At 35.4% G+C, this 17493-nt stretch overlaps 7 protein-coding genes and 1 non-coding gene across 8 annotated transcripts; 5 read left to right on the plus strand and 3 right to left on the minus strand.

Moving 5' to 3' along the window:
• Nucleotides 1–215: 215 nt before the first annotated feature.
• Nucleotides 216–1619, plus strand: MAS2 (mitochondrial-processing protease subunit alpha; the record flags this gene model as incomplete). Its single annotated transcript, XM_003673566.1, has 1 exon — nucleotides 216–1619. The coding sequence occupies one exon, from the start codon at nucleotides 216–218 to the stop codon at nucleotides 1617–1619; it is 1404 nt and encodes a 467-aa protein (XP_003673614.1).
• A 161-nt stretch (nucleotides 1620–1780) lies between these two features.
• Nucleotides 1781–7411, minus strand: MYO1 (myosin 1; the record flags this gene model as incomplete). The annotated part of the gene is made up of 1 exon (XM_003673567.1): nucleotides 1781–7411. One exon carries the CDS (start codon nucleotides 7409–7411, stop codon nucleotides 1781–1783), a length of 5631 nt encoding a protein of 1876 aa, XP_003673615.1.
• A 419-nt stretch (nucleotides 7412–7830) lies between these two features.
• On the minus strand, nucleotides 7831–7904 carry NCAS0Atrna8V. Its single transcript has one exon. It is a non-coding gene; the product is annotated as a tRNA-Val (tRNA).
• A 216-nt stretch (nucleotides 7905–8120) lies between these two features.
• Nucleotides 8121–9839, plus strand: MDM30 (SCF ubiquitin ligase complex subunit MDM30; the record flags this gene model as incomplete). Its single annotated transcript, XM_003673568.1, has 1 exon — nucleotides 8121–9839. The coding sequence occupies one exon, from the start codon at nucleotides 8121–8123 to the stop codon at nucleotides 9837–9839; it is 1719 nt and encodes a 572-aa protein (XP_003673616.1).
• Nucleotides 9840–11413: 1574 nt separating this feature from the next.
• Nucleotides 11414–12595, plus strand: NCAS0A06780 (uncharacterized protein; the record flags this gene model as incomplete). The annotated part of the gene is made up of 1 exon (XM_003673569.1): nucleotides 11414–12595. The coding sequence occupies one exon, from the start codon at nucleotides 11414–11416 to the stop codon at nucleotides 12593–12595; it is 1182 nt and encodes a 393-aa protein (XP_003673617.1).
• A 428-nt stretch (nucleotides 12596–13023) lies between these two features.
• On the plus strand, nucleotides 13024–13834 carry RPS27B (40S ribosomal protein eS27; the record flags this gene model as incomplete). The annotated part of the gene is made up of 2 exons (XM_003673570.1): nucleotides 13024–13026; nucleotides 13589–13834. The coding sequence occupies 2 exons, from the start codon at nucleotides 13024–13026 to the stop codon at nucleotides 13832–13834; spliced, it is 249 nt and encodes an 82-aa protein (XP_003673618.1).
• A 686-nt stretch (nucleotides 13835–14520) lies between these two features.
• NCAS0A06800 (uncharacterized protein) lies at nucleotides 14521–15942 on the plus strand (the record flags this gene model as incomplete). Its single annotated transcript, XM_003673571.1, has 1 exon — nucleotides 14521–15942. One exon carries the CDS (start codon nucleotides 14521–14523, stop codon nucleotides 15940–15942), a length of 1422 nt encoding a protein of 473 aa, XP_003673619.1.
• Nucleotides 15943–16072: 130 nt separating this feature from the next.
• On the minus strand, nucleotides 16073–17458 carry NCAS0A06810 (uncharacterized protein; the record flags this gene model as incomplete). Its single annotated transcript, XM_003673572.1, has 1 exon — nucleotides 16073–17458. One exon carries the CDS (start codon nucleotides 17456–17458, stop codon nucleotides 16073–16075), a length of 1386 nt encoding a protein of 461 aa, XP_003673620.1.
• Nucleotides 17459–17493: the final 35 nt, after the last annotated feature.

The following is a 17493-nucleotide window of genomic DNA, read 5'->3' on the forward strand; positions in this document are numbered from 1 at the left end:
AGATAAGAAAAGATGTTTAAAAGTGAAAAATTTCCATTATCGATGACTCTTTTCTTCTTCGCTTCTCGAGAAACCGCGAATTCCTAATAGGGGAAAATCTCAAATTGTTTGGAAGAATACCAAATTCCATGGGAAGAAAGGTTATGCAAAGGAACACATTCTGCATTACTTCACCAGATCCCTATTGTTCGTAAAAGTACTTATACTTTCATAACATGCTGAGGATTTCAACAAGAAGATTGTATTCGACGGTCAGCAAGGAGACTTTCCGTTTATCCAAACTGTCGAATGGACTTAGAGTTGCTACTTCCAATGAAAAGGGCCACTTCAGTGCACTGGGACTATACGTCGGTGCCGGTTCAAGATATGAGACGGATAATCTTAGGGGGTGTACGCATATCCTTGACCGGTTAGCTTTCAAGTCGACAGAACACATCGATGGGCGTTCTATGACTGAAACTTTAGAATTATTAGGTGGTAATTACCAATGTACTTCCTCCAGAGAGACAATGATGTACCAAGCTTCGGTATTTAATCAGGATGTTCCCAAAATGCTTCGGTTGATGTCAGAAACTGTCAGATATCCAAATTTAACCCAGGAAGAATTGGATGAACAAAAATTAACGGCAGAATATGAAATTGATGAAATTTGGTTGAAACCAGAATTGTTATTGCCAGAATTATTACATACTACTGCATTCTCGGGTGAAACTTTAGGCTCTCCTTTATTGTGCCCACGTGAGCTAATACCTTCCATTACGAAATACTCTTTAAATGAATATAGAAATAAGTTTTATACACCTGAAAATACTGTGGCATCATTTGTTGGCGTTCCTCATGAAAAGGCTGTTGCTTATGCCTCCAAATACTTGGGAGATTGGGAATCTACACACCCTCCATTTGCAAAGGAACCAGCTCATTATGTTGGTGGTGAAACGTGCATCCCTCCGGCTCCTGTCTTTGGAGGCCTACCAGAATTTTATCATGTTCAGATCGGGTTTGAAGGGCTTCCGATTGACCATCCTGATATATATGCCTTAGCAGTGTTACAGACCTTGTTAGGAGGTGGTGGATCCTTTAGCGCAGGTGGACCAGGTAAGGGAATGTATTCACGTTTGTATACACATGTTTTGAACCAATATTACTTCGTTGAGAATTGTGTGTCTTTTAATCATTCATATTCTGACTCTGGTCTTTTCGGTATTTCAATCTCCTGTATTCCTGAAGCAGCTTCTCAATCAACTGAGATAATTGCACAAGCTTTTGCTAATACCTTTGCTAATCCAAAGCTAGCTTTAACTGAAGAAGAAGTATCGAGAGCTAAGAATCAATTAAAATCATCATTATTGATGAACCTTGAATCCAAATTGGTGGAATTAGAAGATATGGGTAGACAGGTTCAGTTACGCAACAGCAAAGTGCCAGTAGATGAAATGATTGAAAAGATTGAAAAACTAACTACTGGAGATATTACTCGTGTGGCACAAACAGTCTTCACAGGTAGCGTAGGTAATGAAGGTAAAGGGAGTGGGAAACCCACAATTGTGATGCAAGGTAAAAGAGATGCGTTCGGAAATGTGGAAGAAGTCTTGAGACGTTATGGGTTGGGCAAGAAATGAATCACCAATTGAACACTATATTATTAATAATAGTGTTGCTTATGCATTTAGCTTTTAAACCTTTTATATGTCCATAGCATATCGTAAATAAATATTCCTTGTAAATAAATAACTAAATATTTAGGAATTCATCACTTTTTCAATACAGCCGTGTCTATGAGTTACATCATGACTTCTTCGGTTCGTACGCCTGCTATCTCTTTTCTATCTGAATTTAATGAATGGTATTGTTCCTTCCAAAAGTTCATCTCTTTTTCCAATTCCATAACTCGGTCCTGATAATATGCATTATCCCTGACACATTTTTTCAAGTCCATTCCTTGTTTCTTTATATGTTCTTCCAATTCATTAATATGATTATTATAATTCATAGCTGTTTTCTCCATTCCTTGTCTCTCTCGGTTTGCCAAATTTATTATGTCAGTCTGTTTTCCATTCCTTTCTGTTAATTCATTAATAACACGCTCCAAATTTTTAGTTTTCTTAACTTCTTCGTATTTCAAATTGGTTTCTTTTTTAACAAGTTCCTCAAGTTCATGGATTTTACTCAACCAAGCATCCTTCTCCTTAGGATCAGATAGTTTTTCTTCCAGATTTCCCATCTTCTTATTCAATTGGGAATTGACATTTATCAAAGTTTGATTTTCTTCATAGAGACTTATATTGTTTTTCTTTTCTCCATCTAGTTCTGATTTTAGAACCTCCGCATCATTTTGCAACTTCTTCATTAATTCTCCATTCCGTGAGTTTTGTTCTCTTTGCAATTCTAATGTTTCTTCTAAATATTTAATTCTTATGGAAATACTGTCTTTTTCGTTTAAAGATTTTTCGAAATCATCAGTGGTTTTACCAATTGATGTCCTCAATTGCTCCACTTGGGATATTAGTTGAGTTTTCTCATTTGTTAGTGACTCAATATTTGCAGTTAGCGTTTGGACTTTAGCTAGTAACTCGTCATGGCGTTTTGATAATTCCTTTTGAGAAGCATCCGATATATCTCTCTCATTACTGAGAACATTTGCCAAATTCGAATAATGTTCAACTTGTTTCAATAATTCACTTATTTTACCTTCACTTTCGTTACTTAAGGATTTCAGTTCATAATTCAAAGTTGATACTTCTTTTTTGAGAGCAGTTTCTGACTGTAGGTTTCTATTCAATTCTTCTTTAAGATCATTGATTTCATTAATATATTTGGAATTGTCTTGCACTGTTGCTAATCTCTCTTTTAAGTGTGCGATGTCTGATACTAACATTTGATTGAGATCTTGGATCTTTTTCAATTCTATTGATTTTTCTTGTAGTTCCATATCAAGTTCATTCTTTTCAATTTCTTTTTCCCATATTTGTTTATCCTTTTGTTTATTTTGGAGTTTCTGATTCTCAATAATGCCAGACATGCTTTGAATATTGTCTTCAGCTTGCTTTAACGCGAGACTGTACTCGCTCAATTGATTCTCATTTGTTTCCAGGTCTTCTAGGCAGTTTTGATATTGTTCTTTCTGTTGTTTCATGGTAGTAGCGTATAAATCCTTTTGATGCTCCGATGATTGAAGCTCCGTTTGAAGGTGATCCAATTGCTCTATTAACAACCTTTCTTTATTTCCATGTTGAATAATATCATGCTTTAATCTAGAAATAGTATTGTGGCAGTCGACCAAATTTTCTTGTAATTTGTAGTTCTCGAGTTTATGAAATTTTACGTCCTCTTCGTACTTTGAAATACTTTCTCTGTTTTTGAAAATATCACCCACGGGTATATTGGTTCTATCCTTCAATGGTGTGGATTTTAACTTTTGTTCTAGCCCTTTCACCCGTTCCTCACTGGCCTCATATTTCAGTTTGAAAATATCTGAAGAAGAATCCACTCTTTGAATTCTGGTAAATTTTTCATGTAAGGCAGAAGCTACATTTTCGGCATCATAATGAGCCTTGGTTTCTAGTTCTAATTGCCTTTTCAGATATTCAACTTCTAGAATTAACTTTTCTACATTCACACCTTCATCAGTGACATTTTCTAGTTCTCGAGCTAAGTCCAAGGAAGGGTTTGTTTTCTCGACTATTTCTTTCAACTTCTTGAGCTGGGCGCGCCTCATTTGGGAATCAAAAGAAGAAGAGGCTAACCTTGTTTCGGTGAATCTCAGCTTTGCAATTAAATCTTTCTTTTCTTCAATTTGATGTTCAAGATCTTTTGTAGCATCATCCAACTTCAACTTCATGTCGTTGAAATATGCAATGAGTTGATCCTTACTTACATCTTCACTAAAAAAAATATTCCCTTTTAGAGAAGGGTGCATTTCTTCTTGCAAATTACTTGAAAGTTTCCTACTTAGGTACTCGTTTAGAGATATTTCTTCGGAAAGTCTCTTTTCTAAATTTCTTACCCTACTGGTATCTTCTTGTTGTCCTTTTTGTAGATTTTGGGTTTCCTCACTATGACTTTTCAAGATCTTCATTTCCTCCTCTAATTTCTGGTATTCTAATTTAATACTGGAGAGCTCTTTTTTTGTTCTGTTCAATTCTGAAACAGCATTATTTTGTTCATTTATCAGTTCATCTCTTTGATTTGAAACGGATATGATTTCTTTTTGATGTTGATCCATTTTTGATCTCAACCTAGAAATTTCGGCCTCTTTTAAGTTCAATTGATTACCTAGATTTTTAGACTCTTTCCTCGAAAGAGTTAGTTTATTTCGTAGGTCACCGTTTTCTCCAACTAGTGACTCAAGACGTGTTTTAGCTGCATGACAATTTTTTTCCAAAGTGGCTAGCTTAATATCTAAACCCTCCCCTGACATTTCTAGTTTTTTCTTCAATGCTCTTATTTCTTCTTGGTTCAATTGCTCTCTTTGCTTTAGGTCATTGCTTTCTTGTTCAGCTTTTTGTTTAGCCGCCACTATATTGGAATAATTTTCTTTTTTATTTTCCAAGTCGGTTTCCAACGAACATAGTTTATCTTCCAAAGCAGATTTTTTCTCAAGTAATGTTCCAATGAACTTTTCCTTTTCAGCTGATAAATCTTTTGATTTCTCAAGTTCTTCTGAGGCCTTTGCGTATTGGCTTTTCAATTCAGTTGTCTCACCCTCCAATTTGTCTTTTATAGAAATTGCTTCCTCTAAGCGACCCTGCAATGTTCTTTGTTCATTCTTTACTTTAATAAGTGTGTTCTCATTCTCTTTCAAAGAGTTTCTTTCCTTCTCGAGAATACTTCGAATTTTTTCTAGATCCTTGCTAGTTCTACTGGATTTCTCCTTAGCTGAGTCACGTTCTTCCTCAATCAGTTGCAGTTTGTGTTCCAATGCTTTGACCTGTTCAGTAAACTGTTTTGTTTTCGTTATATCCTGTGCAGAATTGACAAGCGGTTTTATTTTAACATACAAGTTATACCATGGATCTTCTAGTAAACGATTATATGTTCTGAAAGAGTTCCCAAGAACTCTTGCAGCCCTTAGTTTCATGAGTTTTTCATCTGTCATCTTTCGTATTATTCTACCTCGGAGATGTGAATTGAAACGAATAACGATAGATCTAATTCTCTGATCCTTCTTAGTTTCCAGTTCAGCGAGGACACCCGCTTTAAAAAATAGCTTAGAGGTACCTATCTTATACAGACTAGGATCTAAATGCAATGACGATAATAAAATCTCACAATTCTTTTTGAAACCGGTTGCAAAATGATTTTCGTCTGACAGAAGTCTATATCTTTGGAAGAACTCTTTAAAAAATATACGGTTTGGATAACCTTCACGAGCAATTCTGATACCTTCCAAAACCCCATTACAGCGTAATTGATCCAAAATTAATTTTCGATCAAAATCCTTCGCTTTCTTTCTATTATTTGGTATAATACAACGAACAAAATGTGGATGTGTAGTCTCTAATTGCTTTAGTAGCAACATTTGTTGTTCTCTGTGGCGTGCTGATGCAGTTCTAAATGAACTGCCCCGCACGTTTTTATTAGATTCATTAAAAAAGCTGGTAACAATTTCGTTCGTTGAAGAAGACAGCATTGAAATCATACATTCGCTCAATGGGTCTTTATTTTTGGATAGCCATCCTTCTATATTATATTCTACTTCCCCAGCATAATGTTTGAGCACAAAACACTGTGGTAACTTTGATCGGATAAATTTAGGAGATTTTTGATCCCATGTGGAAATTAATTTTGAGAAGAAGGAATCATCAGATGAATTTGGTAAAATGGATTCTTCATCTAACAATGGAAGTACACCTGTCGGAGAACTCTTATTTTCTATTAGATCAATTGATGCTTGTAAATCTTTTCCAAAATCAACAAAATTCCATTGGATATTCTCTTTCATATATTCATTTTGTTCCAAGACAAACATGTGATGATTGAAGAACTGTTGAAGCTTTTCATTGGTATAATTGATGCATAATTGTTCAAAGGAGTTATGTTTAAAAATTTCAAATCCTGCTATGTCAAGCAATCCAATGTAATTGGCCGTCATTGAACTATGATCTAAACTATTATTGATTCTCTCGACAATGAAAGAAAACAATTTTTCATACAGCGTTCGCGATAAGGAGTTTAAAATGAATCGAGCTTGGCTAGCATTTTTGGATTGTGTCACCCATTCTTTGCCGGCCTTTGTTTTAGGTGTTAACACTGCAGTTGTGAATTCTTTTTCAGTTACACCTAGTAATTTGGCCAATGTTGACGGATCGTTTTTGAATGTGGCCTGTTGAGATTTCTCTGATGTGAAGTCAACGTTCCCAATATGCAATATAATCGAGAGAACTTGCCATATATTATTTACTTCCTCGTGTGTAAAGCCAACGGTTGTAAATGCTTTTAAAAGGTCTTGAAAATCCTGAGCATCATTGACACCAGGGATAGAAGGATTGGATTTCGATAAGTATTTGTAATCTGAAACCGATTTAGAAGTCAATTCTAATTTTCTTAATTCTTGCAATGATAGACCTGCTAATAACTGATAAAAAATATGATAGTTTCTTTCCTCTGGGTGTTGATTGATAACCCTTGATTTTTCCAACAAATACCATTCAATGTGTGCACCATTTATTTTCCCTCTTTCATCAAATTCAATTTTAATAAATTTACCAAATCTTGATGAATTATTATTACGCACTGTTTGAGCATTACCAAATGACTCTAAAATCGGATTACTCTGTAATATTTTCATCTCAAAGCTTTCAAATTGATTTATTTCATTATCATTTTGCGATACTAGAAGGTCTGCTTCGGAATATTTGCTTTTATTTGACGTGATTGAGGCTAAATACTGAAGAATCTTTTTTGTATTCTCGGTTTTACCAGCACCAGATTCACCAGTAACTAAAACAGATTGGTCTTGCTTTTCTGTTAAAAGCTTTTGATAAGCTTCCTCAGCAATTGCATAAATATGTGGTTTGTTGTCTTCTTTGGATGACCCATTATACAAATTAATGTATTCTTGGGTATATATTTTAATATTACAATATGGATTAATGGCTACTAAAAAGAGACCAGAATACGTATATATCATGTCATCTTTATATCTCTTTTCCAAATTATGTAGAACAGAGGCCTCATTTAAATGGGTCAATTCGGACATATTATCAACCTTGTCAAAGGAGGTAGGATTAGATGGCGATAAGTTTGATTTTTCAATCTGGAGTTCTTCACCAGTTTCCATTATTCGAACTGTGGCCATCTCTTCCTCAACATTAGTGCGAGCATTCTTAACACTCTCGATTCTAGCTACTTCAGCTAGTGTAAATATTTTGTCCGGATCTGGTATCCAGACTAAGTTATTTTGTTCCGTCATTTCTCCTTGTACCTGAATATATGAGATGGTAATTTATATGATTTCTAATATCTTTCTTCAATAGTCTTTAGCTGATAAATACAGCAATATATTTTTCCTTAGAGCCGCTAGGTGTTTTAAGTTCCAATCTTACGTGAAGAGGCTGGAATATGTGTATTCCTTAGTCTGATACGTGAGTTCCAAAATGTAAATATTTCACTAACGTGAATATTTCAATGTTTTATTATTTTTCTATTTACATTTCGGGTCTTCGAGAAAAAATTTCCGTTTTGGGTATAAGATAAATACTCATCCTTCGCCATAAAAAAGCTCCTTATTCACCCTGGAGACAGTTAGTATTAACATTTTTGGGAAATGTCATCTGTTGGTTCTTGGTTTGGGGAATAAACTTGTGAGGATCAGGAAAAAAAATTAAATATTGATTTCGCCCAGGATCGAACTGGAGACGTTCTGCGTGTTAAGCAGATGCCATAACCGACTAGACCACGAAACCTTATTAATCATGACTTTGTAAATATTATATTTGCTATTTATTCAAATTTCTTTATCAGGTTTTTCTTTCTCTTCTGCAAGATTATCTGTATTAAATTTTATTTACTCACATTGGTTCTCCAATATTGAACGTTGAATAGGCAAACTAATAGATATATATCAATAAAAGTTTATCGTTGGTAAGAGAATATACTCAAATGGAAGCCTTGATTACAGAATGAAAAATGATGCACGTATAGACCAACTACCGCTTGAGCTGTGGATACAGATTACAACGCAATTGGATTGTAAATCTATTACAAATTTGATACTTTGTAATAGAACTTTAGGGCAGAAACTGAGAAATAACCAAATATGGAAACAGAAGGCTCACTATAATTGGCTGTATCATCAAGAAATCGATCCTTTAATAACATACAAGTGCATTGATCAAGAGTATACATCTGTGAATACTCAGAATTTTTGGTATTCTTACTGTCAGAATAGAAAAAAATTAGATAATAAATCACTTGAACAAATTAAATGGATCGTAGTTCAAACGGATGATAAGCTTTACCTACAGGAATACCTCAACTTTATTGACCAACCCGATGTTATTGAGAGCATCCCTTTTTTAAGCAAAATTGGATCAATGACATTTCTTGAAGCATTAGAGGAAGGAATTGATTTTGATGTAAAAACTCATGCCAGTTATTTTCTTAGCAGCTTGAGACACCGGTTAACTTTCCAACTGATGCAAGAAGTAATAAGCAGGTACCCCCGCTTTTTTGATCATCAGGATACAGAGCTTTTTTTCTTGAGGTGGTCTACAAGAGATCCAGATTTTGATTTATTACTGCCGTATAGAGACAGATTTTATAAGGAAATTCATAAATTGATAAAGTCTCGGTATGGTATCGAAAACTTTTCAGAATTACCTCCATCAGAAAAAGTTAACAAGATAACAATGTTAGTTATGGGATTAATCATGGATGATCTACCGTATGGGTCCAATTCCACTGGGAGTACTATGGAAGACTTATTGATCTCAAGAGTGTATGCCCAAGAGCAACGCATACCACACCGATTAATAACGTATTCAATTATTCAAAAAGTTGCTAGCTTCTATGGTGTTGAGACAATATTATCTACCCTTTTTCTAAATATTTATGATCCTCGTTTTCAAGCAGGTCAATCATATTTATATATTGATGGTAGAGAATATTGGATCCGGGGAAAAGACCCAGTACTACAATTTCTGAATAATGCTTCGGGGTACTTAGAACCATTATCACAGAATGAAATATATGATATATTAGAGGGTGCTGTCCTTGACTCCATACCGACCTCTCGATATGAATTTGGAATTAACTACAACTGTATACACAGTTCTGCCTCCATTTCGTCTACAGATAAATTTTATTTCCGTTCAATTTTTGATGCGTTTTCTCTAATAGAAATTACAAATTCAGAGGAACAGTATGATCATATTTTGGACGACATATTTATGTTAGCGATGAAGATCTTCCCTGGTGATATTGTAACGATAGGGATGTGGAGCATGAATTTTGGTAGAAGAATGTATCTGGAACGTTTTAATCTTGAAGAATTTTTGAGGCAAAGACAATTCTTTTGGATGGACTCTTTGGCCAATTATCAACATCTGGGCAAATTTGTCGAATCTGATCAAGAGGTGAACGTTGTATTGAATTCGACAAACTCGGTGCCCCCTAATCAGGGGTTTGAGAGTTGTGTCACTTTGGATAGAGAGGGACAAATTAAAGTATCTTATCACAGGTTGTCCCGTTTTGTAAAATCTAGGCAGGATATTGATGAATATCTTGATTCTATTCCGACTGCTGAACTTGGGTGGTTATTTTCAAAGGTTGATTATTCCACTGGTCGTCTGGTCCCAAATAAAAGATTTGAAAATCTGCTAGACCGTTACGATAAGTGACTGTATATTACATGAACTATATAGATATATTTTACTTTTTTTTATTACGACAGTGTATTACGACTAATTACGATGCTTAAAGAATTGATAAATTGAAGAAACTACTCAGAGTTATATCAGAATAAATATTTCGGCACTTCTTGGAATAGAATACAATAAAGTTTACAAAGCTAATTGTCTTTTTTTCTCCCTCAATGAAGCCGCCAGGCCTAGAACAACTTGAAAAAGAAAGAAAGGAACATTTCAAAGGAATGAGAGTTGAAGTATTCAGAATGGATTAAATAAGAGTGAAATCGGACAAATTGGTTGACTGAATTTTTTTTTAGAAAAAACTAAAAGTTCCATGACATCGAGAAAAAAATGAGTTCAAACTTTTGCAGAGTCTGAAAGAAAAGTGACGTTGAATATCATACCTATGTAAATGGAAAAGTACGTGATAACGGGCTTTGTCTATAGCCGAACTCCAGGGAAATTGTTCCGGGATTAACCTCTCCTTCACCGACCGCTTGAGGCGATTTTTTGTAAACGACTTTACATTCTGATGATATACCCGCAGGGTCTGGGACTCCTCTCTATGCAAAAGAAAAAAAGACTAGATGTTGGGCCAAATCCGGAGAAACACTTTTCTAACAGTAGTTTTTCCGGGGACAGTGGGTCTTGTAAGTCACGCTTATGCTATACTATCCATTTGGGGCGATGTTGAGCAAGATTTTCTCCCTTCTCTACCCTACGTACTTACCGAGAGGGTGGACATTCTTGACCCCCCTAACATAATTAATATCTCTACCTTCTCTACATTTAACCGGCTTCAAACTCCAGTTTCTCCAGCTTTTGCCGTCCAAAACCGGGGTAGATGGAAACACATTGCCCTCCAAGAATATTTGATTGTTCCGCGCGCATTGCCCAAAACCTCTCTTACCAGCCTCGAGTTTCTGAAAAAATGCCGTTTCCTTCGAGGACCCCTCCTACTGTGCGCGTATTCTCTCAAGGGTAACTGACTAGAAGCAAAGTCGGTTTCTCTAGGGCAACCTGAAGATTCCCCTTTGGGCAACGGTAACTGTCTGCCAGGACCAAGTTCTAGACGTCTCGCCACGGAACTCCTGCTATTGACAGAAATGATGGTTCCGTCCTTGCAATCCGGTTCTTTCTTTATGTTCTTCGGTGCACCAGGCACAAGCTTTTATGTTACGAGACGTTTCCACGGCACTTCTCTGAGACATTTGAATCTCTCTCGGTGACACACCCCACCCGTCGAAGAAACACTCGCACAAATCATTCTTCTAGCCGCTACCCCTCCCCCACGTTATTTTCTTTTGTTCTTCTTGACACAGTTCATATTGTACCATTTTCTGACTAAGGACGTACCGATCTTCCAAAGGTACGGACGGCCACGAAACCTTCAAAGAGACCAGATTTTTGGTTCAGTCAGGCAAACTTATATAACCAACGAGTTCCAATTGTTTCCACATGGTCCCCCTCATTCTAATTCCTTCTGGGATTCATCTCAGTTACAACAAAGTTGACCAAAACCTTTGAATGAATTAGACAGCAACACATTAAAATCGATCGAACTAATGTCCACACTACTACTTTTCGATTTTGAGTCGAAGCCCATACCTATGTGCTACGATCTGAACAGATCCAGAATCACAATCATGGGGGATAATCAATCAGGGAAGACATCTTTAATTTTCAGATGGTTGAAGAACATGTATCAGATTATTGAAGATGGTGCGTATCAGGAGGATATATACCACAAGAATGTTAACTTCCATAATTTATTGGATGACCTGATAAGGGAATCTCCCGAAAGACGCGATGACAAATTGATGGAACATTTACTGAAAAATGATGATGGATTTCTAATAAAGGATACGGATTTAAGGGACTATTTCCTTAAGATCAATAAGAGGATTTCAGAGAGCGATCTACCTGAAGAGGTCCAACATGTGAAGAGACATCATCGTTATGAATTTGAAAAAAAGAAATTGTTAATGAAAAGATGTGCCACGCTGGATGTGGAAATATTGGATAGTCAAGCTATTGAAACTGCTGATTTCTCGGAATTGACCAGTGCACAAATCAAACAATCAGATGCATTTATACTCTGTTTTGATTGTACCAATAGAGATTCATTTAACGATTTAAGAACGTATCAACGTAGAATTGAAAGAGCAAGAGGTATTGATGATAAAGTACCAGTGATAATATGTTGTACAAAAGTTGACGTTATGAGTGAAAGGAAAGTGGATTTGGAGGATGTCCAAGATTTTATCAATAAGGCAGGTCTTTCGATGGCAAATGATTATTTTGAAGTTTCTTCAAAACATGATATTAATACACAGGCTCTACTAAATAACACATTGCTGAAGATTGAAAGTTATAAATTTGAAGAAAGGAAACGTATGCATTCCAGTTTATCAAATGAAAATTTTGGTTGCTCTGAGAAGTACAACAATGAGAAATTAGAAAGAGATTCAAGAGATAAAAGCAGTGATGAAATGGAAGATAGTACCTCTACTTCAAGTGGAGATCGGATAATGCCTGGAGATAAAGGTGAACTGGTAGAGAAGAAAATTACATCATTTGGTGTGTCAATGAGTAATTTTAGCAAAACGAGGCAGAATCGTACCAGAACTGTAACTAACGCACCCGACCTCAGTGGTACTGTTGACAGTGATCAGAAGATTACCACTATAACAACTTCCACTACATCCCCAGATAAGAAAGATACAACGTGCTGTGTCATCTGCTGATTGGACAATAATTAATTTATGATTTTACGCCTTTATATATTTTTGATAGAACTTTAATGACATTTTTTTTAATTCATCCTCCATGTATTTTCCCTATGCGTCAGGAAACCTATTATTTGATTCCTGTAAACCCATACATTATTTTTTACACCCACACCTTTGCCGTTTGTGATTTATGTAAAAGGTATTTCTCGAGTCAGGCCCGTTCCGTCCCAATTTGAAAGAAATTTCAGAATTTTCTGCCTGGCACAACTTTCGTCTTGCTGGGGAATTAGACAGCTTTCCCTCCAGGGCTCTGCTTAGCCAGGAATCCAATACTGAAAAAATAATAACTAGGGCGTAATAGGCATTAGTTATTAATGAAATTCGTAATATTACACGTATAGAGGATAATTAAATATACAAACAAGAACACACAATAGTCCAAGATGGTATGTTAATAGCACGCTATGATCAGGGAGAGATGAAACGAACGATTATGGAATAAGAACAGGGAAATACAGAAAAAAGAAACGAAAAATGGATACCTATGAATGATGAGCTCAAGTACACCAGACCCTATGAAATGATTGAAACAATGCGAAGCAAACGTCCTTTCGATATTACACATACGGCTCAAGATCCACTACCTTCATGAAAGATATACTATTAAACGATTATAATGAGAAGAAAATACTATAAGAAAAACAATTATACATTTTGAAGGTGGAAGCTATTGCTATACCATCAACGTGACATATTTAAACCAAAGATAATGTGGCTTCAAAACTTTACTTAAGATGAACCCAAGGTGTTTCGAACAAGAATTTACTTTATTAAATTGTGCTTATCAATACCTGACTATGAATGAATATAACATTACTAATTTGCTTCATGCATATTATTTTCACTGTTCACCACTCTTTTCCCCCATTTTATTGAATATAAGAATTTTTTTTACTAACAATCCATTATTCAATTTGTTTTCATTTTGAGTTTAAAATTTTAATTTAGGTTTTAGTTCAAGATTTGTTGCACCCAACTGCTGCTTCTGAAGCCAGAAAGCACAAGTTGAAGACTTTAGTTCAAGGCCCAAGATCCTTCTTCTTGGATGTCAAATGTCCAGGTTGTTTGAACATCACCACTGTCTTCTCCCATGCTCAAACCGCTGTCACATGTGAATCCTGTTCTACTGTTTTGTGTACTCCAACCGGTGGTAAGGCTAAGTTGTCTGAAGGTACTTCTTTCAGAAGAAAGTAAACTATATTAAATTTAACTCAATAATTCCCATTTCAATTATTTTATTTAGATTTATTGTAATTTAATCTCTAACTAAGTTTTAAAAAAAATAATAATAGTAATAATAACAATTTTTTAAACGTGTTTAAACTCTAGTTAGATCTAATCTACTACTCTAATATTCTATAGCAACTTATTACATGTTACCCAGTTAGGGTTCATTATCACTAAATACGGAATGTATAAACCCTAGGGTCTAGATAGGGTCCCAAACAGCTGATTTGATTTCACCTCTAACAAAGAAGAGTAAAGGAAAAGAAAATTAGAACATCAATCAATTCCAGCCAAATAGATAACGCTAAATATTGAAAACGAAAAAGGTATTCTATCGAATAAAATAATAATCAAACCACTTCAAGCTTTTACAATTATTGTGGATACTTCGACTATCCATCCACTTTAATAGCAGATTCCTACATCTTTTGAAACTTTTTTTGCAATAGCAACTAGCGTGAACATCTTCTCCTTTTGTTATAAAGCATAAAAAAGGTTATATCCTTTGCAAAAGAGAGAACATTAATAAGGTTTAAAATCTTACATATAAAGGATCCATTTGCATAACACTTTTCTGCATTTATTATTATTATTATAATCATTATTACTTATAGACCAAAGAACTCATTAAGATCATCATCATCAAAATAGAAATGGGTTTTATATCAAGCGTACTATGTTGTGGCAATGAAGATGATGAACCCATTACAAGGTATCAAACCAACCCTGAGCCCAAATCCAAGGACATATCAGATATAAATTCAAGCCGGACACATAAACAGAGATCAAGGCATCAACATCAACATCGCCAACAACCACGTCATCGTTCTCGTCATTCTAGGTCACCTCAGCGTTATGAGAAACAAAAGGAGGATGAATTGAAGAAAGGGGATATCGAATCAGTTAATTTAAAGAATGGTAAAAAATCAGAGAGCACTAGCACAACGTCAGATACGTCAGGTAATACATTGGATTCGTCATCACGTGAGCGATCTAAGAAGAAGGAGAAACAATCTGAATCATCGCCACCAAAGCCTATTGAGAGGAAAGACAATGATGTTGCAACTACTACCACTAGTGATGATGAGAAGGGATGTGAATTAGTTGATGAAGCAGAGGCGGATTCCGACGAATTACCAACCGCTGGAAGCGAGTCTAAAGCGAGGGAGTCCGCTAACGAAGAGAGAGAAACAGATCATCAAAATATAAACAGAAGAGATAATGTTTCTTCTAGGAGTGCTGCGCAAAGAGCATCTCAAAATGTAGCACACGAACAAGAACAGAACGATGTGGGATACATACAGGATCAAAACACTTCCGATCCTAATATAATAACACAGACATCATCACACCCTGACAGTAATATAGATTTAACTAGGAATTATAGTGCTGAAACGGCGACCACCTCAATGGCTACGACAATGACGACGACAACGTACGATGATGAAGATGAAGAAGATGAATTTATCGATTTGACATTGTTGCAACCCATGCAATACCACGCACCTGGGTTTAACACCCTCTTACCGCCCAAGACTGAGAAGAAATTAATCGGGAAGAAATGTCTGGTCCTCGATTTGGATGAGACATTGGTGCATTCTTCCTTCAAGTATTTACAAACTGCAGATTTTGTACTACCTGTGAACATTGATGAACAAATCCATAACGTCTATGTGATAAAGAGGCCCGGCGTGGAGGAGTTCCTTAAGCGTGTCGGTGAACTCTTTGAAGTTGTTGTTTTCACTGCTAGTGTGGCCCGGTATGGGGATCCTCTTTTAGATATATTGGACCCGGGGAGACAGCTAATACATCATCGTCTGTTTAGAGAGGCATGTTACAATTATGAGGGGAATTATATCAAAAATCTTTCGCAGATGGGGAGACCCTTGTCTGAGATTATTATTTTAGATAATTCACCTGCATCTTATATTTTCCATCCACAACACGCCATTCCTATTTCATCATGGTTTTCAGATTCACATGATAATGAATTATTAGATATTATACCGTTATTGGAGGATTTAGCGAATATTAAATCATTGGATGTTGGTAAAATTTTAGATGTGACTATATGAGAGAGGGAAGAAAGAAGCTGGTTCTTCTTTGACGCGTTGAAATAAGATATAAAATAGACTATATAAATAAATATATAATTATCACCAAATTATAAAGAGAATGCATAAAAAATTCGAAAGTTAATTTAATTTAATTTAATTTATCTGCTGTAGTTGGACGACGGTTTGGTAACCTTAAATTCATAACAATTGGTTTTCCCACTTTTTCAATAATGTCATTGGCCCATAAAACATCCACATGAGAATATTCCTTAATGTACCAAATCTTATAGGATGTATCCATTTCAAAATCTTGGAAATGCTTGATTACTTTTTTTCCATCTACCAATTTATCCTGGCCCGGCACAAATAATAAGAAATTTGGAATATTTTTTCTTTGATGTTTATGAAACCATTTTTTATATTGTGGGAAAAATTGATTATAATCCTTAATGAATGATTCTTTATTTGGATCATTACTTAACCACCATTGCATCAATTTTACAGAAACGAAAACTGGTGAGAAGAGGAAATGTCTATTTCTTAAACCTTCATCCCATAAGGTGTCATTCCAGCCGAAAAGATACGAGAAAAAAGTGTAGCAAATAAATGAGAAAAAGCTGGTCCCCAAGAAGATTTTCCTTACCATCATCATGACGTTTAAAAATACTTTCTTTCCAAACAGAGATTTTGAATCTATCCCTAATGATAATAATCTTAACACGGGTGAATCTTCTAACAAGGAACCCGGATATAAAGCAGGTGCCAAACAAACGACATTTTCAATATTTGAAGTAATATTTAAATTCAATTCATTCTCTCTTAAGAGACCCATAAACAATTCTGTTGTTCCTTGAGAATGAGCCATGATGGAAATTTTTTCATTTTGAGTAATTTTACAAACAGTATCAATTAGTTTTGGTAAATCAAATTTTACCATTTCATTTAAGTCCCAATCCCAATGTTTCCTTGAATTGACTTTCTTTGGGTTCCAACTTGGAACAAATCCACATCTATTATTACCTAACCAGACATCAAACCCTTGATGGAAGAGATAATAAGCCAATGAGTTTTGTCCATTGGATGCAAAAGAACCACTACTTTGTAAAAGGCCATGGATCATCAAGATAGGGTGTCTCTCGGAAGAATGTGGGAATGCAACAGGTGTAGTCTTCGAAATTAGGTGCCATAAATCAATAATAAAACCGTCTGCAGTCTCTACTTTGAATTCTTCAATTTCGATACCGTACTGATTATAATAGTAAGCTAAGGAAGGGCGTAATTTCAAATCTTCCAATACTGGCTTTTCCTTTACGGAATCTGGTACGTGATCTCTCTTGACATTTTTGTTTTTCTGAAGGAATGATTTGGGAGATGATATGATTGTCACTAATTTCTCGAAAGGACTGCTTGATTCCAGATATGAGGAGACATAATGCTTATATAATGCGAGGATGAATATTATTGTTAGACATCCGTTCAGGATGAAAGCGGCTAATAAACGACGAGAGGTGTTGATGCAAAATTTAAAAACCATCGTGTGGTAATAATTGTGGTTCTGAATCAAATGAG

Source organism: Naumovozyma castellii, chromosome 1 (assembly GCF_000237345.1).
Source record: "Naumovozyma castellii chromosome 1, complete genome".
NCBI lineage: Eukaryota > Fungi > Ascomycota > Saccharomycetes > Saccharomycetales > Saccharomycetaceae > Naumovozyma > Naumovozyma castellii.